The 25,373-nt window shown below is 35.9% G+C and overlaps 1 protein-coding gene across 24 annotated transcripts in view; it reads right to left on the minus strand.

The window, feature by feature from the left end:
• The window catches only part of shot (dystonin-like protein short stop), a 644,554-nt gene that overhangs the window by 80,973 nt on the left and 538,208 nt on the right, over positions 1 to 25,373 (minus strand). For 19 of the 24 annotated variants that reach the window (XM_089648723.1, XM_089648721.1, XM_089648709.1 and 16 more), the window contains 4 exons: positions 18,212 to 18,327; positions 7,989 to 17,988; positions 1,122 to 1,268; positions 161 to 384 (listed from right to left, as the gene is read on the minus strand). In XM_089648723.1, the coding sequence (XP_089504849.1) occupies positions 161 to 384; positions 1,122 to 1,268; positions 7,989 to 17,988; positions 18,212 to 18,327 (10,487 nt within the window). Of the gene's footprint in view, positions 1 to 160; positions 385 to 1,121; positions 1,269 to 7,988; positions 17,989 to 18,211; positions 18,328 to 19,928; positions 20,059 to 25,373 lie in introns of all 24 variants that reach the window. The other 5 variants (XM_089648720.1, XM_089648718.1, XM_089648717.1 and 2 more) reach the window with 2 other exon arrangements.

Genomic DNA, 25,373 nt, shown 5'->3' on the forward strand with positions numbered 1-25,373 from the left:
GGCCCATTTGCTATCTGTATCAACTACTAAAGTAATTTGTTATCGGAAATTGCCCAGGCAATCTGTTTCTATAGACCTCATAATCTTTCAGTGGAAAAAAACTAATAACTCAACTTATCTCGTCATTCAGTAAAGGATCATTTTGGGACTAGTTTGTTACCTGAACTTGGCCAGTTCGTCCCAGGCGGCCTGCAGCCTCCTCAGCATGCTGTTGGCCTTGGAAGCGGCGCGGTCGGCACGCTCCTTGAGCTGCTTGGCGGCGCGCTCCAGGCCGTCAGCTTCACGCGCGGCAAGAACTGCACCGCCCGTCACCACCAGCTGGCGGGCTTGTTCCCCGACTCCAGAAACAGCGCGTTGCTGAGTGTCGATCTCTTCCTTGATTTGCTGGAAACAGATCACAAAAAATATTACCAGTAGTTCTGTGAGTAATAGACATGGCGTCTAAAAAAGCATGTTTATCTAATCTAAAGATTTTTAAATAGGTACATACCTACCTGCTTAAATACAAACCATAAATACTTTAGGTAACATTTTTATTTCAAATAAGGTATTATGCAATTTGTCCAAAGGAATATCACAATCTCAATGACATTTATTTTTTAAAACTTTCTTCAGGCCAGTAACAAATACTGTACAATAGTTGTAATAACTCCAACTTCTAAAAATTTCCCATACATTCTGATATCATTATGCTACACTAACGCCTCCTAGCGGTACGAGTTGCGAGGCTTAGTTATCTTTTATACATTTTAATGGATTTTATGCATGATAATGCCATGCTACACTAGCGCCTCTAGCGGCTAGAGTTGCCAGCCAACAAAAGTAAATACTGCCAATATTTTACTGGAGTTGGACGGATTATTAATATTCTAGGGTATTTTACCTGTAGGTTCCTTGATTATTCAGATTTGACTGCTAGTAGTAGGAACCACAATCAGCGAACTCTGGTGGGATAAGAGGTAGTATCTAATAACGCCACCATCTTGAACCGGAATGTAATAAAAAAATTCACGGACGGACAAAATGCCAAATGGTTGAGTTAAAAGAGGACTTATGTAATGATTTAGAAATGACGGCCATTCCGTACCAATATTTATTTAGGTAGTATCAAATATACCAACCTTGATGTTGTTTATCTGGTTCCTGAGATCGTCTCTGTCCTCCTTGGCCGGCTCCTGATTGGCCAATTTCTCCTCGATGTCGCTGACCCAATCCAACAGTTTGTTGAGCTGCTCATCACAAAGGCGGTACTTCTCTTCAACGGCTTGCTGTGATCGGACGGAAGGATTCAAAAACGAATTCGATTTCGGGATTGGATTTCGGACGGGTTTTAGAATTTTGTTTGGAAAAAAGAAAAAATATATTAGTTTCCGAAACAATAATTTCTTAAGAGATGATTTTCTGCTTTTTACAAATAAGCTGGAATAGTTTTTTAAAGGAAGTGATCAATTTAATCTCTATATATGCTTCTTACCTAAGTCAACATTTAGAAATGTTTTTTTCTAATTTTTTTTTTTTTTTAATTTAATAATTAACAACTACAAAAATAGAGAATAAATATAATAATCACTCTTTTTTATAAAAAATACTTTATTTCCTAAAAAAAAAATGTTATGAATTTTATTTATTTTACCACTAAACCTCTGAAAATATTTTACAAAATGTTTGTGATATTGAATAATTCTAATTTGAAAAGATTATAAAATGATTTTAGAAGGAACTTATTTAAAATATTGTTATGTACAAATAATATACGTAAAAGAAGATAGGTACAAATATATTATCAAAAAATTTATGAAAACCATGCTACACAACACAACATCTAACAATATGAATTGACATTTTTACAGACACTGTTTAGCCAATGAATCTTTTTTGGCTCGACAATGAAACAAATTTTAAAGAAATGCCAAAATTTATAGACCAAACAATTAAATGTGTACAGCTTTGAAAACCCTACAAAACTTTGATTAAACATTGATTTTATAATAATAATTCAATTTTCAATGTGAAATATATCAATAATGTCAAATTCAAAATCTGACATAAAAGGTTATTGAGGATACAGAACATCCTTAGTAGAAATATCCTTGAAAAAAAACACAAAAACATGCATAAGGGAAAAGACAACAAGTAAAGCATCAAGATTTCATAAAACTACAACAAATTTATGCTCCAATGTCAGAAAGCCACATCCTGAAATACAAAATATAAATACCACGGTGAAGAACGACAATAACGATGAAATTTCATTACAGACACCTAAACATTCATTACAAAGACCCTTTGACCTACTTCGTCCACATTTTACAAAAAAAATATAACTTTGTGAAATGTATCAATGAGGCAAAAATATGTCAGCAAAATGGTTATTGATTTTGGACAAAAGGTCTTTGGATGAAATGCCTGGGACTCAGAACGATGTTGATGAAGTATCATAACAGATGATGAAATGTCAAAACAGTTGATGAAATAGCGTGACAAGCATAACGACACAGCAACTGGCACCACAAAAAGCGACATACAACATGACAAGCCAACGATGAAGCCGCACAACAAAAGCTGGAAATGTGATATTCAAAAAATAAATAAATGGATATTTATGGTACATCGTTTTGGATTATTTGATAATATATTATGGAATATGCACAAAAATCTGATTTACAAATTCGACGTTTGGTGCACAGTTTATTAACATTTGTAAACTAGTTCATAATTATTCTGGTTATTATAATTGTTATGATTATTTATAATGAATCAAATCAAATCGAGTTAGAAATTTCAAAATAACACGTGTTAAATTAGCGTTAATTTAATGCTGTTAAGTTATTTAATTTGTAAAAAAAAAGAAAAATCCGCTTCTTTTCAGAAAGCGATCAAATAAAAAACCTGAAACAGTCAAAAGAACAATAAAAAATTGTAAAAATATTTCACAAGCACAATAAATAAAATTAAGTGAAAAAAAATTATGTTTTTCGAAAAAATAACAATAAACACATGTTAGTATGATTGAAAAAATAAAATAAAAATATAACACTAAAATAAATAAATGAGGGAGATTATACTACCTTGTTTTTAGCATTCTCTTTTTAAAGAACGGTACCATACTCAATATTTTTTCTTTCCACCATATATTTATTGTATGCAGTTAAACACTTGACAATCGTACTCAGTCTCGGAATTATTATTGTCGTAATTTTGTTTTTAAGCGTCCACACTCACGGCATGCACTGCCAAGGGGTTAGAAATGATCAGGGGGCGGGTTGGGTTAAGTTTTAAACTTTAGAGTTTGGGGGAGGAGGGATGAGCGCCTAATTAAACTGCACACAAATATTGACACCACTAGATTCTAATTTATTTATTTTAATTTTTATAATCTTTTGTGATACTTTAAACTTACAATGTTGATTTTAGTTACTCCTGAAATATTACTACCACTGTACGAAGGTGAAAATATTAAACACTTGCTAAGAATTGAACTCGGCACTATTAAATGATTAAGGTGGTCAATTAAAAAAATTGCATAAAAGAATTACCACCTGCATAGACTAAATTAGACTAGACACGGCATATTCATTTAAAAATAACCCCAACACAATTTTGGTTTGGTTCACGTGCACATTTTTGAAAAGGCCCACGCATTGTGTCGCGATGCAAAATGGGCACTGTGCATTGCGTTTTACCTTTTGTTGGTCAAGAGTAAACTATTTTGCTTCTCAGCTATGCTGGGCAAGTTCATTTTTTCAATCACAAAAATAACCCAGTTCCAAATATTTAAATTTGAATTATGTCCATATTACAACACCTCTGACAACAAATTCTCCGTGGTTTCGCTTACGAGTTTGAACGCTTGTACAAGGAGTTTAAACAGAGTTAGGTTGTTAAGTTCATCTCCATCTTTGCGACGTACGCTCCGTGGCGTTATTTTTAAAATGAATTTAATTAGACAGGGCTAATCTAGTATAATACATCAATGACCACCTGGCTTTGCCTGAGAATTGGATTGAAAAATATGACATCTTATTTTTGGATAAGTAAAAAAGATAAGTAAAATTTTTGAGTTACATAACTTACAACGGTAATAATGACAAAATAATTGCATTCACAAAAATTTACAGCTTAATTTTTTTTGCAGGAAAGAAAATCTAACTGCAATCCTCCGATATAAAATATCAATTTTTAATGCTGCTAGGTGTTGAACTCAAGCGCAGTGTAATTTCCTGTCAGACGCATTTGAGTTCTGTCCTATAACATATTTTACTGTCTGTCATAAAAGATTACATTGTATGATATTCAAGTTTACAATATTTACCAACTTTACATTCCACAAATTTTTTTTACGAAAGTATTTTGTATTAGAAGAACATTCATTAGATCTGCATAATTCTACTTCTTTCTCAGTTATCCTCTATTGTCTTAGTGTACTGACAAAATCAATTAATTTGTTCACAAAAGAGCATGGAACATGCAATCATGAAGTTCAAACACAGCAAGCAGCACCACAAAAGATTAGTCAAAAATCAAAACATGAAAAGATGTAATAAATTTTTAATGATGTAATTGATGAACCAAAGTGGTGATATATTTGTTAGTCAATCGGAAGCAAATGGGGGAATGATAGTATGTATCAGGAATTTGTTTTAGAAACACTTAATTAAAAGCCTTATTTTAAGACAGCTGTCATAATTGCTGACTTTCAATAAAAACATACCGGAATATGAAAGCTTAGCTGATCCTAATTAACAATCAATTTCAATTAAAGATTCTCATTATAGAAGCTACTAAATTGTTAAAACAACGTTTTGGATTATTAACAGCAATGGAAATTAAATTTGATTATTGAATAATTTGAGAGAAGTGCCTTTTGTAAGAATATGATTGAGATTTGATAGGGAATAAATTAATCTAGAGTAGAAAAAAATGAAGTTGGTTTATCAGATATTTAAAGGAGTACGAAATTTCTATATGAGAGGTTTTTTTTTAGGGAATTTGAAAGGAAAATGAGGATAAATTGTCCCTTTAAGCTAAACCAATTGAAAATAATGAGGATTGGTAGGGATTTGAGTGTAAAGAGGTAAGATTCAATGGTTTTTTTGGTCAAAAAGCATGGTACGCGCGCAGCTAAAGGGCTGATATTTGCTGAGCAGCGGGACTCTTGGCGATACGGTCAAGGTATATTTGATTTTGGCTCCAGGCGGGTATTTGGGTCTCTCGATACGTATAGTCTAATATTTTTTATATCGAGGTTGACTAGCTTCACTGGCATTTGTAATGGCTGTAATGAGAAAACCTTCATTGAGTGGGCTGGTTGCTACCGAGGAATGAACAGCCGGTTTAGGTCCAGTTTTACGGTAATTTGTTATTGTTTTTTTTGTTAAATATCTTGCAAGGCATCTTCTCAATATACAACTTTATAAACCAATCCTTATTCGACATTTCATATTGCAGAGAAGATATCTTTCAAAATATTGCAAGGTTTGTCAGTTTTTCCAATGAGATTGTCTCCTATTTTTTAAAATTAATGTATTTATTATATTTTACAAAATTTAAAGATATTAAAATTATAGCTTTTCGATATCTCCAAAAATGACTTTATGAAGTTATAAGCTTTCAAAATAAACTTTTGACTTCAAGAGTCACACAATTCAGTACAATTCATAATTCGAACGGCAGTAAGGCACTCTGCCGCGCCTATAATATCTATGGCCGCGCCAGTTATTTCATGACCCATGATGTCACACACTTATCGGCTGGCCGGCAAGATTTTCAATATTTTGACGGCCGATATCAACGGTACTTTCCACATTTTACAAAAAATTCTAAAAGCTTTGTCCTCGGCATGCTTTAACTATCATAAGTTTGTAAATAACACGAAATTCTGCTGAAGGAGACAACCTCATTGATTGGACTTTGTGTCTTTCACATAGGGAGGCATTATTTTGTTTTTAATTGTGTTAAAATGTTTGATGTGTAAATTGATGGAAAACTCATTCTGAGAAATAAACACGACAGATAAAAAGAAATTGACATTATTAATAGAATGAAGAAAATGAGTGATTGTCAACTTTTGATGATAATGACTGATAACAGAAATTGTGGCAAAGTGCTGTCAGAGAATTGATTCAACTTAATGACAATAAACAACAACTTTTTACATTTATAATTATGGAAAATAGCACTATTTAATATTAATTTCGTAAATATTATTATATGCGAAAATCGGCACTGGCATGGCAACTGACGCACCATTTTCTATCAAAAGAAAACACATAGCCAGAAGCTAGAAACGCAGAAAGTGACTGTGAAAATCTAAAAATAATTAATAATAATTGATTGTAAAATTATCCAACGAATCTCAAATAGGAATCATTTAAATTATGTAAATAAAATCCCCGGGTTTCTTCTAGCCCTTGGTTATATGTTTCGTTGTTACACCATTGTGTATCAGTTAGCAGATTTTTGGGACAACTATTTTTACGAAATTAATATTAAATGTACTATTTTTACATAATCGTAAATGCAAAAGTTATTGTTTTTCATCGTTAAGTTAAATCAAAGGTTTTTATTTATTTTAAATGCGAATTAAAACTTGCGTACATTATTTATTATTATAGATAAATTAAAAATAATATTATAACAATGTGTAACTAGTGTGGTTGGAATTGACAAAAATATTGTTGTGGAGATAGTGTAAACGTCTGTTTTGGGGTTGTAATGGCGGCTGTTCATTCGCTGGTATAGTGTTAGGGGAGTAAAAAAATTTATATTATTATTTGTTGCAACGACAATCATGGTTAGTTTCATGCGGGATTTTGTGTTTTATTTATATTTCACTTTAATATGTTTTAGAATTATTACAACAAATGCAGATTTAGAGATGGAAGAGTTAGATAAGAGTGCAAATTAAATAACTTCAGTCTTGAAGCATAAAAGTAAAAAGGAAAAATAAAATAAGTTTTGAAATACATATATTTTTTTTTAAATTTATTATTTTTGTCGGATTAATAAAACCTATATCTTTGTATTTTAAATTCGAAAAAGGTGTCATTGAATTCGATTAATTTCAATTTATTAAATATTTTTAGGTTAAATAAGGAAAGTTTGTGCATAGATAAAGAAGGTACAATACATAAGAATATAGATAATGCTCTAACACTGACTAACCATAGACAAGAAATATAGTATTTTTGAAGCTCTATGGTCTAGATATAATAATAAAATATATTTTGCTCAAAGCGTAATTAAGTACTAAGCAAATATAACGAAAACACAAAATCATAAATGGACCTAGTTTGATGATGTTTTTTTTTTTTTAAAAAAGCGTAATTTAGGCAATTTTTTAAAAATGTTAAAAATTTGAATAGTGAAAATTACCTAATTTTAAAATTGCCTGTATTACGCCATTTTATTATGAATTGTATTTGATGAGAACATTCAATATTTTAAGCGATTCATAACACTTCCACCTAATTATTATTATTGTGGTCTCCTAACATTTTAGAAACAAAAAACTTTTATATAGATAATTATCAATTCTTTCTTCATTCCAAAAAAAAAGGTTTAAAAATCGATAGCATATAATTTTCTGGCCAACATTCGTCATAAAATAGTGGCTATTTGTAGTAATTATAAATGTAAAAAAAAAAACATTAAAAATTAATAGAACAATTGGAGGTATAAATTCTGGCAACATGCAGTTAAATGAAGCCATTGAAATTATTAAGACCACAAAAAATCAATAAATTTTTGTAATTGAACTCTCCAAAGCGGCAAAGGTGAAAGCAGTTTGAGTTCCTCTCAAAATTCATAAAAATCCAAAACCATCATTTAAAACAATCTCAAATCAAGTAAAAAGGTAATGGTCCTAAGTGCATAGGAATTGTGATGCAATGAAGAAGAAAAATGGAATAGTAACTAAATGCTGTACTTGGATAAACGTGAGCCGAGCAAATTGCAAGAAAACAAATCAAAAACAGTTGGAGACTTACCCTAGTTTCTGCAGCCAATATATACCCCTTCGCCTGAGCCTTAACCAAGTTAATAGTAGTCTCCTTGGATGCATCTACCACAAGTCTTCCGCCAATGGGATCCACAAGTCTGGCTGTTATAGCTTGCTGCAGAGGGACGATGTGTCCATTCTCTGGATCCTTCACAACCGTGCTAGACGGGTCAACTATCCCTTGCTCGATGCAATCCGTTAACGTCAATCGCTTCCTATCAATTACGCTCGTCGTAATAAACGGATCACTGAATCCACCAGTCGTCGGGTTGTATATTCCGAATTCCAGACACTCATTCAGAGTGAAACTTCTCTTCGGCGTGATCAGCAGTCCTGATTCTATTGCAACTGGTAACGGGTGCAATTTTGAAGTTTCCGTATCCAAAATATTTCCCTTTTCAGCATCCATCAGCCCTTTACGGAACGCTTCCGGCAATTTGACCAGCTTTTTCTTGAGGTTATCTTTAATCAGCGCCGAATCCGAATCGACGTGGCCAAGAATGGCGGCATCCTTGACGGATAGGACCTCGTTGGTTCGTGGATGCGTGAATCTAGCCGTCTGTACATCTAACAATTTCATTTCGATGGCTTGCTCGAAAGTCAGAGGTTCGTGATAATAGACGATCAATCCGTTTTCAAAGATGACGCAGACCGATTTGGAACGACCCGATTGAGGATCGAATGCCGCCTTGCTGTTGAGGTCTACTGTACCTTCTTCAATTGCTACTCGGAGTAGTCTGAATTTACCGGTTTGGGGATCTTTTACAACCGCTGTGTTGGGATCGATAAATTCAAAACGGAGAGCTTCATCCAAAGTGAATTCTCTCAAAATAGGTTCCTTGTCTCTAGTATAGTCTATGGAGGATCTACGGAAACCGCGCGATGAAGTAATTGGTTTCAAGATGGTAACTAAGTGACCTTTGTCTAATGCGACATCAAGATTGTATGCTCTCTTCATTTTGGAATCTAGAACTCTACCTTTAGTAACGTCAATATCACCGTTTTCAATTGCAGCAGCGAGAGATTTAAGTTTGTTTGTGAGAGGATCTTTGAGAGCTGTGGTATCGGGATCGATAAGCCCACTCATTATTGCTGCATTGAGGTCTAGGAAATCTCCAGAAGTTGGATCTACGAATTTACCAGTATCTGGTCTAAAAAGACCATTCTTAACAGCCTCTTCGATGGAAATGTTCTTAGAACTTGTGACAATCAAACCTCGAAGTTTAGCCTCAAGTAGATTGATGGAGTTACCGTTTGGTAAATTGTAACATCCTAGATTTTCATCAATCAATTTGTGTTTAATGGCTTCTGGTAATTTTACGTATTTGCTAGCCTGAATGTTCTTAATCAAAGATGTTTCCGGACTAATCAGATCTTCTGTAATGGATTCCTTGAGAGTCAAGGGTCTATCAGTGACTGGATGTTTGAATTTAGATTTGTCTACGTCATAGAAGCCCATGGCCAATGCATCGTAAAGTGAGAATCCTGCTCCCTCAATGTCTACAATCAAGCCTAACTCCATTGCTCTGTTCAGAGTGATGGAAACGTCTGAACTAGGTTCTGTGAACATTCCACTTCTTCTATCTACAACTCCGGTTCGGCAAGCTTCAGCTAATGTCAAAGGTTTTTCAGACTTCTTATCGAAGTAGCAGAGATACTTAGGATTGATGATATACTTCCTAATAGCTTCATGAATGGTGATCTTTCTACTTGAAACAGGGTCAGCAATCTTGCCTGTCTTATCGTCATACAGACCCTGGTGAATAGCTCTTTGGAGAGAAATGCTAGCTTTGCTGTCTACCAATAGTCCTATTTCAAATGCTTCTTTGATTGTCAATTCATTATTGTCTTTGTTAATGTCTTTTACGGTGCCCGTCTTACTGTCAACCACTCCAGTCTCCAAAGATTCCGGTAGTGATATCTTCTTCCAACTGCCTGATCTGATGTCTTTGACATGGACGGAATCTGGATCTATAAGATTCATCTTGATAGCTTCAGCCAGATGGTATTTCTTGCCAGTATTGGGATCCATGAACAAACCGGTTCTCTCGTCATAAACACCCTTCGAAACGGCTTCGCTAAGAGACATAGGTTTGCGGACTTCTATCAATACTCCTCGTTCAAAAGCCTCCTGGAAATCTATCTTTTCTCCGATTCCCAGCACAATTGAACCTGTTCTAACATCGACGATTCCTCTATCGACTGCAAACTCAAATGGTAGTACTTTGCCATCAACATTGACAAGAGTAGACTGGGGGTCCAGCATTCCCTTTTTCAGAGCTCTATCAGTAGCAACCTTTTCTCTACTTTCTGGATGTGTGAATTTACCTGTTTTTGGATCGTAGAACCCTTTAAAGACGGCTTCAGGTAAACTGAATTTGCGCTTGGCTGGAATAATCAAACCCCTCTCAGATGCATCAACAAAGGACATCTCCTCACCTCTGAGAGGATCTTTGGCTTTGCCAAGTTTAGAGTCGATAATACCTGCTTTGATAGCATCCCCGAGAGAAATGAGTTCTCCTGTCTTCGAATTTTTGATGGTCAAAACATCTGGGTCGATCTCTCCCTTTTTGATAGCATCTTCAAGAGTTTTAGTGGCTGAATCAATAGTCAGAAGACCAGTGTCTGGGTCATAACATCCCTGCACAAGACCCTCCTGTAATGACCAAGGCTTCTTGTCACTCAAAAGATACCCCTTCTCATTAGCCACATCAAGAGTCATAACTGGGTTGGTTATTATACCAGTATCATCATTCAACAAGCCTACCTTGATGGCATCAGTGAGTGTAACTAACTTATCCTGTTGGTCGTCCCTGATTTTCACTGAGTCTACTTCTACCAATTTGCTTGCGATGGCTTCTTTGATCTTAACTTCACTGCCTGATCGAGGATCCAGAATCTTTCCAGTCTTGGAATAGTAATATCCTTTCTCAATGATATCTACCATGGACCACCTCAACTGTTTAGTGATTACATATCCTCTCTGATAAGCTACATCTAATGTAATTAAGCTACCTTCCTTTGTATCCCTAAGCTTTCCTGTTTCAGAATTGACTAGTTTTGTTGTTAAAGCATCTTCAAGCGTAACAAAGGAATCAGCTCTTGTGTCTTTGACTTCTGAAATCGTTGCGTGGAGGATTGATCTTTCAACAGCTTCATCAATTGTAACCTTTTGATCGGTGGTCAGATCTTTGATTTTGCCAGTAGATGGGTCGTACAAGTTCATTTTTATAACTGCTTCCAATGAAACAGGTCTCCTGGAGCTTGGAGAAAGAATACCATTTAGGAAGGCAATCTTCAGTTCTAATTGACGTTTAGTTTCCACATCAATGATAACTCCGTGGTAGAGGTCTACAAAACCTAGCTCAATAGCTTCTGTTAAAGTAATGATTTCATTATTTGTTGGGTTCTTCAAACAGATAGAATCGGGATCAATAAGATTCAAGCGAATTGCTTCGGCAAAGGAATGGGTTTCTCCAGTGTTGGGGTCTTTGTATTCGGCTGTAATTTTGTCGAATGCTCCAGAAATGAGAGCACTTTCGAAAGTGACGGGTTCAATGACTGCCATTTCATTTGGATGTCCCTCAACAATCCATCCACGGTAGATACAGTCGAAGAATGAAACTCTCTTTCCGGATTTGGGATCAACCATATGACCGGTGTTTTTGTCAATCAGGGGAATAGCAATGGCTTCTTCCAGAGGGTAGAACTGTTCAGTTTTGGCATTGAGATCTTGCACAAATAAGTTATTTGGATCATAGACGGAATAGATCATATCGATGAAAGAAATTTTGGCACCAGTTCTGGGATCTAAGAAGATTTGCCTTTCGGGATCGTAGAATCCATATTGTGCAAGAACATCTGGGGACAATTCGTTGAAGGAAATAGATTTGGGCTTGTCAGTGACAATAGAAATACAATTCTTGGAGACAATGTCTACGAGATCTAAAGGACTGATTTCTCCCTGATCTAAAGCATCCTGAATGGTAAGGATGGATTCCTGACCATCAACTAATATGCGGCACACTTTGGGCTCTATCTTGCGCTGGCTAATGGCATCACCAAGTGGTAATCTTTCATATACTATTTCTATTTCTGTTCCTAACTGTTCAACAGAAGACTTGCCAGAGGGCTGTTCAATAACTGGAGATTTTTCCCTGATGGGTGAAATGCGATCATCGGATTCAACTCTATCAAGGAAGTCAATTTCAACATCATCTTTGGGCGATTTTCCATCCTTTTGAGATGTCTTTTCTTTTGTATCTGTAATGTATTTAGGATCTGTTTCTTGAGCAGACACTGTAATACTGCTTGAAACCAGTATTTCCTCCTTGATGTTAACAGATTCAATAGCATCCGATAAAGGCCTTTCCGGTTTCGATACTTCTTTATCTGGGCTAACTTTTTTAACTTCGTCCTTTGGTGTTTTCGGTTTCCGTGCAGGCACAACAGGGACTACCTCTTCTTGTTTACTTGAAAGTATGGGTTTGACTGCTGGCACTTTGAAAACATCTTCCTTACTTGGTGATTTCTTAGTCAGACTCTTGATTCCTTTGGCAATCGCCATTCCTGCTAGTACAGGAGAGGCCACAACAGCCAGGATTCCCATGGCAGCAGCCTTCTTAATGTCTACAGATTTTCCAGTTGTCTTGTCTTTAACTTTTCCAGATTTAGGATCTATCAAGCCCTTCTTCAGGGCATCTTTAAGCGTAACTTGTTTTCCAGATTGGACGTCATAGACAACAGATTCTGGATCGATGATATTCTTCTCTAATGCTTCCTTGAAGGTGTAAGACTTCTTTGGATTTTTCGGATCCCTAAATTTACTAGTAGTCTCATCGTAGATGGTTTCATAGGCTTCAATCAGAGTCATATACTCTGTTTTTATTTCAACAAATTCGGAGTATTGTTCAATTGCTACTGTGGACTCGATGGAAGTGTCCAAAATACCTTTAGATATGGCTTCTGTAATAGTCATTGATGTTCCTGTTTCTGGATTGCTGAATGTTCCAGTTTCCATGTCTACCAAGCCTTGTTTGACAGCATCATCGAAGTTGACTTTGACTTCCTTTGTTGTGAAATGTTCTTTGCTTGTCTTTTCATCTTTAATAATTCCTCTTTCCCTGGCTTCCTCGATGGAAATAATCTTCCCAGTCTTCAATTCCTGCACTTCATTGGAACTGACTAGAACATATCCGGACAGAATTTCAATCATCTTTGTTGTGATGGTATGGTGGGATGTGACAGTTTCTGTGACGGAGGTGACTCCCCCGGTGGTTTCAAACGAAACAAGTTCATCTAAGGGTTTCACTATCAACAAGCCTTGCTCGATGGCTAGAGATATTGGCACAACTTTTCCAGTCTTTGGATTCGTGAATGTTCCCTTGTCAGAATCAATCAAGTTGTCTTCAAGAGCATCCTTGATTTGGACAGCGTCCCTACTGACGGGGAAGGGGATTGCCATGATAAAATTGTCTTTAATAGCATCTTCAATGGGTGTTTTAACTCCTGTGATGGGATGGATAACATGTTTGGCGGTTGCATCAACTAATCCTCTCTGTACTGCCACTGTTAGGGTCATACCAGCTGGTGGGATATTTTCAATCGGAGATTTACCTTCAACATCCTTATCAAATACATTAACTCCTACAGCAGAGAGCAAATCCAAGTTCCCGCTTCTTGTTTTCACCAAAGACCTGTTCTCATCTACATTGCCCTTGACAATTGCTTGCTGAAGTGTGACTTTCTGTCCATCTGGGCTAACCATGGTAGACAGAGGGTCAACTATATCACAAACAATGGCCTCGCGCAGTGAGAGATGATCACCAGTCTCGGGATGGATGATCTTGCATGTTTCTGGTTCAATCAGGCCTTGTTCAGCCAATCGGGGAACGGACAAGCTCTGTGCCAAAGGAATAAGTATTTGATTGGTGCCATCTGGATCCAATATGCCTCTTTCTATTGCCTCATTGATATTCATCACATCACCTCTTTGGGGATCAACAATAGCTCCTTTATCTCCATCAACTGTTTTGTTGAGTACTGCCTCTGATAATGTAATCCTTTCACCAGTAGGGGACAAGAAGTTGTCTTTCTTATTCAGAATCTCCGCAGTTTCATCATCAATCATTCCTTTTTCAACAGCTTCTTTCGGGCTGACTACCTTCTTCCTCATTTTCTGTAGGATGACTGGTTTTCCAGCTTTATCAGGACTCAAATCAAAAGACCTAGCACTGCCGATTGTGACTTTGAATTTAGGCTCCGTTGTTATTCTAGATCTCGTCAACTCTGCCTCTGAAATCATCTTTGGCGAATCAACATAAGTCGTTGTAATAGTGCCAACCTTTTTGTTGGAATCAACAGAATCTAAAAGTTGCTGGGCGTATTCCGGAGTGACTAAGCCCTTTTCAATAGCTTGCTGAAGGTTGATTTCATTCCCTGTATTTGGATCTTTCACAAAGATTGATTTGGAAATGCTTTCCTTAGATGTTTTGATGGTGCTTTGAGGGTAGACCTTTTCTGTTATGACACCTTGTTGTTGGCTAATCATAGTTTCCATCATTTCATTATCAATAAGTCCCTGTGACAGAGCATCGTCAAGGGGAATTTGCTGTTTAGTTATTGGATCAGTCACAAACATCTTCCTCACAACTTTGACTGTAGTGGTTCTCTCCGAGTTAAGGAACTCTTCAAGTTCTTCTGGTTTGATGGAACCAGATTCCACAGCTTGTTTGGCAGTCATTTGCTTACCTGTTACTGGATCTGTGATAATGAGTTCTGAATCAAGATGCTCCATACTAGTACTTGTTGTTATTCTTTGAGGTGAGTCTCTGCTCGATAGCTCATACTTCTTCAGTGTTTCTTCATCTACAAGTCCTCTTTCATATGCCACTTCCATGGGTATCTTTTCTCCTGTCTTAGGGTCAACTACCATTGTGTTTCTGATAACCTGAATTGCTTTGGCCCCTGCAATAAGTGGTGCACCCAGCACAGCAAGAACTCCGAACTTGGCTGCATCAACAATGCTGATCTTTCTGCCTGACTTGTCAATGTAATCACCTGTATTTTCATCGATGATACCTCTCTTCAAAGCTTCCTTGACTGTAATTTCTTTGCCTGTGGCAGGATCCTTGACTTTGACTGCGCTTGGATCAATTGTGCCATCTCTTACAGCAGCGATGATATTCTCCGAATGTCCAGTCTTAGTAAATAAGACTAAAGCTGTTGCAGGATCATAAATGATGCCTGGAGCCACTTGAATCGGCTCTGGAGAAGGAATATCAACACCTGAGCTTTCGATTTGTGTGAAAATGGGGGGGTTGTTGTCTAACACGCTGGAAACCTCAATGACATCGGGTTGTCCAGTAACTTTTGTGATTTGAATGAGTCTTTGACTCGGAGAATCCTTATCCTGCCTATCTCCTAACAACACTAAATTATTATCAATCGCCTCCTTCATTGGAATGTATTTGCCCACTTTTTTATACTGCCCTGTTCCATTTAAAATTCCCTTTTCAATACTTCTGATTAGGGAGATCTCCCTTCCATTCTTTGGATCTATAACGACTGCCGATTTTGGATTGATGATCTTCAGTTTTACACACTCTTCGAAGCTCACTAGCCTATCTGTGCCGGGAATGATGAAAAGTCCAGTAACAGGATCGAATAACTTCTGATTTATAGCTTCTGCCAAGTACCAGCCGTCTGGTGGCAGTTCAAACACTTGCTTCTCCATCGATCTTCGTTCTGATGATATGAAACTAGCTGTGGAAGTTTTGCTGGTCATTGTGGAGGTGTGAACTGTGCTATGAGACTCGGCCACATCCATGCGGTCTTCTGAACCAGGTCTAGAGTATATCTTCTCAATGCTCTTTTGCAAAGTTATTGGATCAGGCCTAAACACAGAATCAGTTTGAATCTTAGAAATGGGACTGGAACCGACAATTGGGGGAGTGGGATCTTTGACAAAGGATTTCTTTGTAATCTTAAGTTCTACATATTGTCCTGGCGCACTATTCTTCCTGCTGCTTGTCTTGTAAGAAGGACTTAAAGGAGACACTTCTCCAGATTTTCCTTCCTGCATATCGTATCCTAACAAACCTTCATCTAACGCTTGCTGGATGGGAATAATAGTCCCCGAAGTGGGATCTGTGAAGGTTTGACTATGTTCATCTATAAGACCTCGTCTCACAGCCTCAGTAAAGGTAATTGTTGTATCAGTCCTAGCTCCTACAGTATTTGTCATAGTGACATAACGTTTAACAGTCTTTGTGACGGTCTGAGTAGTGAGGGTAATATTGAGTAGAGAATTGAGCAACACAGCACCTTCGGGAGTAATTAGATTGACTTCTACGGCTTTATCAAGTGGCAAAGGCTTCTGAGTTTGAGGATCCAGCAAATACCCTGTGTGGGGGTTTAGCACCCCCCTAAACACTGCATCCATAACGGTCAACTCAACGGAATTCTGGAAAATACCTACTTTACGATTTAACATTTCGTACACTTCTGGACGGATGGATCCTAACTTAACGCCCTCATCCATCAGGATGAGCTTGGTCGGCTTAACACTGACAATAATACTACCTCCATTCTGACTCGAGATCAAACCTTTGTTTAAAGCTCTATTGAAGGACAAGAATTCGTTTGACCCCGGATCACGGAAACCATCAATATCAAACAAAGACTTTTGAGAAACTGACGTGATTAGGCCTCTGTCAACCGCTTCAGGAATGGTACAAATCTCACTGGTCAATGCATCCCGATACCTGGTGATGTCCGGCAGAATGATTCTAGAAGCTAAAGCTTCTGAAAGGGACAGAAGTTCTCCTGTCTTAGTATTTGTGACTGATTTGACATTATCGCTATCTAAAACACCGTACGAGATAGCTTCCAGAATGTTCAATTTGTACTTTTTCAAAGGGGACGAAATGAGTCCATTGTTATCCATCAACGTGTTATCTACAACGTCTTTAAGAGTCATAGGTTTGCAGATAAATCGCCGGGTTTGAGCTTCACTAAATTTAAGTTTTTCTTTTGTGATGTTATTTACGAACCGACCGAATTTTGGGTTAACGATACCCTTCTGAACAGCTTCCGTCAGAGTGATTTTACGATCAGCGGAAGGATCGACGACTTCACGAACCTCGGGGTCGATGAGCTGGTTCTTGATCGCGACATCTAATTGGAACTTATCGCCAGAGTTCCGATCCACGATCCAACCAGAATCTTCCTCGACTAAACCTTGTAAAATAGCGTCGGATAGGGATACAGCGCTGGATTTAATTTTGATAATCTCATTGTAGATCAAATAGCCTCTCTCATACGCTTCCGAGACTGTAATGTAAGTGCCGTCAGGTAATCTAAACATGCCTTTTTGCAAATCTACTTGTCCAACATTCATCGCCTCAGCGATACTCATTCCCTGTCCGGGAATCTGTCTAGTTTCTGAAATTACCTTAATCCTTTTTTCAGCTGGGTCAGAGAATCCTTGTTCGGCGTCGTATAATTCTCGTTGAATAGCTTCGAGAAGGGTGACTTCTTTTCCGTCTTCCGTAGTGCCACACGGACCGACAAGCCTAGCAGCAAGATTGGAGTCGATGAGTCCATCTTGAGCAGCTTGCTCAATAGGCACGCTTTGCCTGCTATCGATACTTGTCACGATTCTTCCCGTCCTCACATCAAGGATTCTCATACTAATAGCTTGGCCGACTGTGAGCACTTCTCTCGTCTCTGGGTGAATGATACCTCTGGACTCGATGATGTTTGAACCTTCGTACATTCGGTGAACTCGTTTGAGGTTCTTAAGGTCTGGGTGAGTCCCGTTGGACTCTTTGCCGTTAATGATGGTGGTTGTTTTGAAGACATTTTGAGAGACGGATTTTCCATTGGTGGTTGTTGAATCGTAGGGGGATTTGGAGTTGACCGTGACGGTGGTTCGTGAAGGCGACGTTAGACCATCTATCTCTGATTCGGTCGTCGTTCTGATATATCTGCGAAAGAATAAAAAGGCTAGTCAAAAATGTACATAGAGTAAAAAAATAAGAATGATGTTTCCATTTTGAATTTGGAACAAACGTGGTATGTGTTCAAAGTGTTCATTTTCTTTATAGCTTAACAGGATTCAAACCAGAGCTCTTAACAAAGGTAAACTAGCAGAAAAATCTGTACCACGAGAACAGAACACTGCAGATGATTATTTCCAGTAGTACTTACTGTGACGATGTAGTGTAGTGCGTCGAGACCGTGTGTTCTGACGCGGCAATATCGTGCATGTTGAACTCTTGCCTGAAAGAACGCACTGAGCGCGGCGCCATCGCTTCCACGAGACGCTAAGGAAAAAAGAAATACATTATTAGTTTTACATTGAATTTCAACGCCATTTGGTGATTAGTATCTTCAGACATCAAAACACCATTCAATAAATAAGTCAATTCAATTCTGTTTGAAAACTTTAGATCAAAATTGAGTATAAAATTTTTCATCGACAATGCTTTCTAATGTTACCAACGAAATGTTTGCTGAAATATTGACAAACGGTCAAGACAAGACAGTCTTAACAAAAATGAATTATTCATGGTAGAGCACAAATTTAAGACAATTTGTATACATTTGGCGTTCTGTCCAAATTTACCTATCTTCGATCAACGCTATATTTAGAAAAAATTGTTTTCATTTACATACAATAATAACATTCCTATGAATCAGCAATACAAAAATTAAATAATTTTACTCATAGTTAAGGTATTTTAAAACATAAATGTTACGACAGGTGTTCAGAATGATAACATCTGTCCCTAATCAAGACCACCTCAACACAGGCCAGGACACTGAAACAAATAAGCACCTTATTTCTGTAAGATCTTCCTATATATGTACAGATATTTGTTTTTAACATTTTTCAATTTATTATAATAACTTTTGAAGGTTTTACACATCAATGTAATATTTGATCATTGAAGAAGAAGATAATATTAATTATTGTAAATGAAACAGAACAAGACACAGAAAATAAAAAGGTAACAGTCGTAACTGGTGATCGAACCCAGGACCTCTGACTTAGGGGAATTACACTCTTACCACTGAGCTATTGAGACCTGATTATGAGCAGCCAAACAAAAAAGGGAATTAATTAAGGGCGGTTAGAGTGTTGTCCCGGGAAGACAGAGGTCATGGGTTCGCCCCCAGTTACGACCATTAGTTTTTTATTTTCTGTGTTGATTTATTAATATTATCCTACAATGATTAAAATGTTATACAGGGTGTCCGGGGGTAAAGTGCATAAACTTCGGGAGGTGATTCTACATTTTTTCGTAATTTCAATTTTTAAGGTAGTTTTCAGGTACAAAGGTTGAATTTTTTGTATGAAAGAAATAATATTCTTCCCTGGATAAATTTTTTTGTTTGAAAAAAAAAACTACGGAATTTTGAAAAAACTTATTTACCTTTTTTATTTCTACCACCATGAATCATCATCTGAAATTTGTGCACTTTACCCCCCGGACACCCTGTATAATATTTTAATAATTGAAAAAGATAATATTAATAAATGTAAATGAAACATTAATCGGAACACAACACAGAAAATAAAAAAAAGTAATGGTCGCAACTGGTGATCGAACCCAGGACCTCTGTCTTAGCGGAATTACACTCTTACCACTGAGCTTTTGAGACCTGATTATTTTCCGTATAAGGAAAAATGTCTTAAATTATAAAATATACAGGAAGGTCTTTTATAAATAAGAGGCCAAATAGATTCACTGTCCTGGCCTGGGTTGAGATGGTTTTGCCCTAATACTAGTTTTATTAGGCATAGTTTGAAAAAGTATTCTTGAACAGGTTGGACAAAATCAATTAAAAATAGTTTATAAAAAGACAATAAACATATTTTATAATATTAGTATATGAATAAATAATAATAAAAAATACACACCCGACACTCGTAGGCAAAGTCATATTCGTAACTGTCACTGTCACACATGATGATATTATGTTAACACTAGATAACTTTAATAAAAGCACTTCATAAATACAATAACTTATTCACTAGCCCATTATAAACACTGTAAATTAAGGAGGAAAAAAGATTTATGAAGGTATACCGAATGAAAAAAAAGTAGTTTTTTTTTTTCAATATTGGAACTGATTGTGTGAATAATTCAGACAAGCGATGAAGTAACGACCTATTTTTTTACAGAAAATTTTGTTAATTGTGTCATTTTCAAAATTGGAACTGATTTTTGAAGAATTAAGATTATCTCGTGATTTGCGTCTGCGCTAGTCATCGAACATACTAATTTCGGTTGCGCGTCAGTCCTGCGTGAAATCTGGTTAAGTGAACTCAAATTTCGCTTTGAATTTAAGTGTAATTTTCAAAATTGAAACATACTGTGTGAAGAATTCAGACAATATCATATTTTTAACACATTTTCAAAATTGGAACTGATTTGTCAAGATTTCAGACTATTCCGTGATTTTTCACGGGTCTGCGCTAGTGTATACATAATACGTAATATGATGGTATCAAATGTGGTATCTCAAATCTAAATGGTATAAAATAAAAGTCGCTAACCGCGTCTGTTTGTTTGTGCGCTTAGTTCTTCTAAACTGCGCAAATGATTTTGATAGGGTTTTCACTATCATATCAGATAATTTCTTCCGTAAGGTTTATATACATAATACACGCGTATTATATTTATAAAAATAGAGAAAAATCGATGATTATCCTAGAATTCACAAACTCGAAACTTTACTACGAATCATTCATAACCACGAGCAACGCTGGGTATAAATCAGCTAGTTATTATATATAACATTAGAATAATACACAAATAACTTTGTTTACATCACTTTAATATTCAGGGTTTTCCAATAAGAGGTGTTATTTTATTATTAAATCGTAAAAGATCAATGGTTTCGTTGCTTGTATGGCACGTAGCGCCGTCTTGTTGAAACTAAACGTTGTCCAGATCAATACCATCCAATTCCGGCCATAAAAAATCATTAATCATCTCTCGATAGCGCGATCCATTCACCGTAACTGTTGCTCCAGCCTCATTTTCGAAAAAGTAAGGTCCAATGACTCCGCCGGACCATTTTCAACCAGTCACACGTTGAGGATAAAGAGGCTTTTCAACAATAACTCTTGGGTTTTCCGAGCCCCAGATGCGACAATTTTGCTTGTTGGCGTAGCCACTGAGGTGGAAATGGGCCTCATCACTCAAGATGATTTGCATTTGATTCACTCAAGTGAATTTTAATAATTTCAATGCGTTGTTGAAGCGTGTATCGTTGCATTTTTATTAATGGCGTAGTTTCTACTTGTCAAATGTCAAAAAATGACAGCTTCAAAAGTAACATCTACCGAAATAGCGGGCTATTCAAAATAACACCTCTTATTGGAAAACCCTGTATATAATCGTCAATAATCGTTAATTTATCGTGTAATAAAAATTACGATATTAATATTCTGTCGATGGCTGGGAGTTAAAACATGCCAGTAAAGTATGCTTTACCGACTTGCATAAAGCCCGCAAATAATATGCGTTCAGATGTGAGAATTATGTACTTAAGTAATTAGCATAAATAGCTCATTAAACACGAGGAAAAACACGGAACTAAAAATAATCTGGGATTAAATAAAATAAATGTCAACATTTTTTGGTGGATATGCTTTTGGTGTGATGTCATTGTTTTTAATAAAACTGCATAAAAAACGACAATAACATTTATCTACTAGCTTCAGTACCCGGCTTCTTCACAGAGATTTGTTTTGAAAAATAAAAATATGGAACCAACAATACTAGCAGATAAAAACCAAAAAACTTTTTATTTGAAAACTTCAACGGTTCTTTTTGAAAATAACAGATGGCGCCACTACCGTTTACAACAATCCTAAACTGTACAGTCATTAAGCCCCCGCACACACAATTTCTACTGATTTATAACAATTTTCTCGTTAACTCTTTAAGTTTTAATGTTCCAAAAAAAAAGTTTTTTTGAAGATAATATCTTTACATCTGTTATGCCGAAACGTAATTATATTTAATTCACTCGATAGAAAAAAATCTCAAAGTAAGCTTCGAAAATTATTAAAAACACATTTGTTCTGTTATTTACTATGTTATAGGAATGAAAAAAATTCACAGTGTATCTTTAAATGCAACTGGAACAAACGGAAATTAACCCAGTTTCCATCATACGATCGAGTTGAAACTCGGTAGACATACTAAATGACGGCCAATTTTTTATGACAATATATTCCATCAACTTTTGGTGGCAATCACGCACACACGCTGGAAAACACGTTTGTTTTATAAAATTGGATGACATGATATTTAATAAATAAAAAAAATACAGTTGATATATGAATAAATGTCAGTAGGTACTATCAATATCGGGACTCCATTCCCCAGGGACGAAAGTTCAGTCCTCAGTCAAACCAAAGACTATAAATAAAAAGATGGATTATTGTTTTAAAAAACTTAATTTTTTAATGCATTTATTTGTATTGCTTTTGTATATTATATCGGCAAACCGGTCAATAGTCATCATTAGTAATGTGCCAATTTAAGAGTCAAATAATCGCAGAAATTAATCTTAGATTAATCGTTATGGTTTTGCATAAGTCAAGGTGTGTCGGAATTTGATAATCAACTATCGCGTGCAAAATTACTGTCTAATCAACAATCAACTGCCTAAATACCACGCCGATTCCTCGAAGATGGATCGCCACACAACTTTGTTTTTGTCATACACCCTTTGCGTCGACGACGAGTCTATCTGTTCTCTCTCTCTCTCTATCTTACAGAGAATAAAAAAATATATAATAAATAAATATAATAAATGTAGGATTACGAAAGATTTTATAAACATTTATATTGAGGGATCAGTAGGATTTTTAGGTCCAAATTAGAAGTTCTACCGAGCCGAACCCTCTGATATGAAAATATCTGGAGTCGGTGAATTACTTTCCCATTTGATCTCTGGTGATTTGTCGTGTTGTTTTTGTATTATTTTGTATTTATTATGGTTATATAATGCACTTGCATAATGTGGATTGACTAGATGATCATTTGTGGAAAAGTGTGTGGAAGGGTTTAGTTTTTCCTGTGGGGAAGATTTAACCCAGACATAAAGTCGGAAAAATATATTTATTAAATACATCGCTAGATTATCGAGACGTTTCGATTATGCCATCACCAACATATTCAGTGTGCGTAACTCAAGAACTTTGTTGATGACAGGCGATGATGTCATGAAAACAAGTTTCACGGACAAATAAAATGATTATTTCACAGATTGGTCACAGTTTGCTGTCCAATTCACGCGTTTATTCAAATCTCAACCGTCTTAAGTAATGACGTAATTTAGTTTAGCAAAATATTTTGCCCACGATCTTATTTAAATAATATTCCATGAAACAAGATATATTATTATACTATTGTGTTGTTTGGCCTAGACACGTGGGATGGGGTTTAAGAAGCGAAGATAATAAAAGAGATACCTACTTTATAAATTAAAATCATTGATGAAAACATGGTTTTGAATGCTGTACCGATTTTGAAAAAAAAATGATGTCACCAATTTTCGGTTACAAAATAAATCAACACAATGATAATGCAACATACCTTTAAAAGGTGTTATAAAGTCATTAAAATCGATGAAAAAAACTAACCTAACCTATTTAACCTCGTTTTTGTTTCATCACTTTTCATGACTTTACATCACTTTTTAAAGGTCTGTTGAATTGTCATTGTGTTGAGTTGTGCAATTACCCCAATTTACACAAGAGCTTTTAACTTCTAGGCCCCATACAAGTCACTGATATTGATTATTTGATCAAGAAAGAATTTAGATATTTAAAAAATTAATTTCACCAGATGTAAGGAAATATTAAAATTAATTTCACCAGATGTAAGGAAATATTAAGGTTTTTTTGAGCACACAGACACGCCCACAACACGCTTCTATTTGTTTAGCTCTTTAGTGGTCTAATCGAAAGACAAGCGTCATAACTCATAACCACTTATCCACGGAGGCCAATTGCTCATTAACTTGATTTAATCCATTGAAAAACACTTCAAATTTAATTTCCACAAATTAATAGGTTAGGTAGGTACCTTTTATAGAATTAAAAGGTTTACCAAAAAGTTACGATTTCAAAATGATGAGATAACTAATAAATATTTATGTACCCACTATCCGGCTTCGCCAGAAATTTAAGCTAGGTAGGTACTTTTTATCGAAAATGAAAATATGCAATAGCATCTTGTTTTATTCTTTGATGATAGCCAAATGAATATTTCAAAGCTCCATAGCCCACGATGTCAAATATGTAGAAATCTGAAAATGGTTGCATTGAACTATAAATTTAAGGAAGAAACGCCTGTACAAATTTGATGATACCAGAACTTACCGTTCGAGAGTTTTTTTCACTCTTTCAAACATACTGATAGCTTAATCGTAAAGGTAAAATTTATTGACGATGTTCTAATTTATTGATGCCAGAACTCACCGTTTGCGAGATATTTTTGCTTCAAACGCACAAATTTTCTATTATTTTATCGTTACTTTAATCTTTATTGATGGAATTCAAATGTATATTGAACTCGTAGATTTGAAGCAAGGTCGAATGAAATACAAGAACAAATAGGTATTAAATTTCTCAAAAAAAAAATACAGCCAAGGCACCACGAAAATAAACGGATAGAAAACAGTGGGAACCCACACCATCCGAGCTAGCATCATGTGTGCATATTCAATGCCAAATTACCTGAAGGTCAATTCGTGACCTAGTGATGATGTTAATGTAATATCGACTATTGCGCGTGGGTCAAAAATACCTACCATTGAAAACAAAAGGTATTTTACTAGCAGTAATACCCACATTCAAAGCTCCAAGGCTCAAGATAGAGGTGGCACTACGAGCCGAAAATAATTGGGTTGACATGGAAATTCCGGACTGAAAAGGCAGTGGAAATTTCAACTGACTGTTCTAGAGTTTTTACTGATTTAAAAAAATAGATTTCTGCTAGTTAAAGATGATTTGACCATGAGAAAAGCTAAGGCCCAGTTGTTTCGCATAAATTCAAATGTAACTTTGTCATCAAATGATCCTGTTAAAAAGTGACACCATGCCCGATAAAATATTAGTCATTCAGAATATATCGAGAACACGGGCTCTTTTCCTAATGCATATCATGAAGGAATGCAATAATATCAGCATTTGTATGAATAAGTGTTCCACAGTCCTCATAAAACAATTGCTTTTAACTGATACTTTGTTAGGAACTCAATTTAATCGTTATAGGAAAACGTTACAATTTATTGTAAAAGGAAAATGAATAATTTGGCCAGATTTTTATTAAATTAACAG

This window comes from Hesperophylax consimilis, chromosome 28, assembly GCF_061612785.1.
Source record: "Hesperophylax consimilis isolate HC1 chromosome 28, BYU_Hcon_1.0, whole genome shotgun sequence".
NCBI lineage: Eukaryota > Metazoa > Arthropoda > Insecta > Trichoptera > Limnephilidae > Hesperophylax > Hesperophylax consimilis.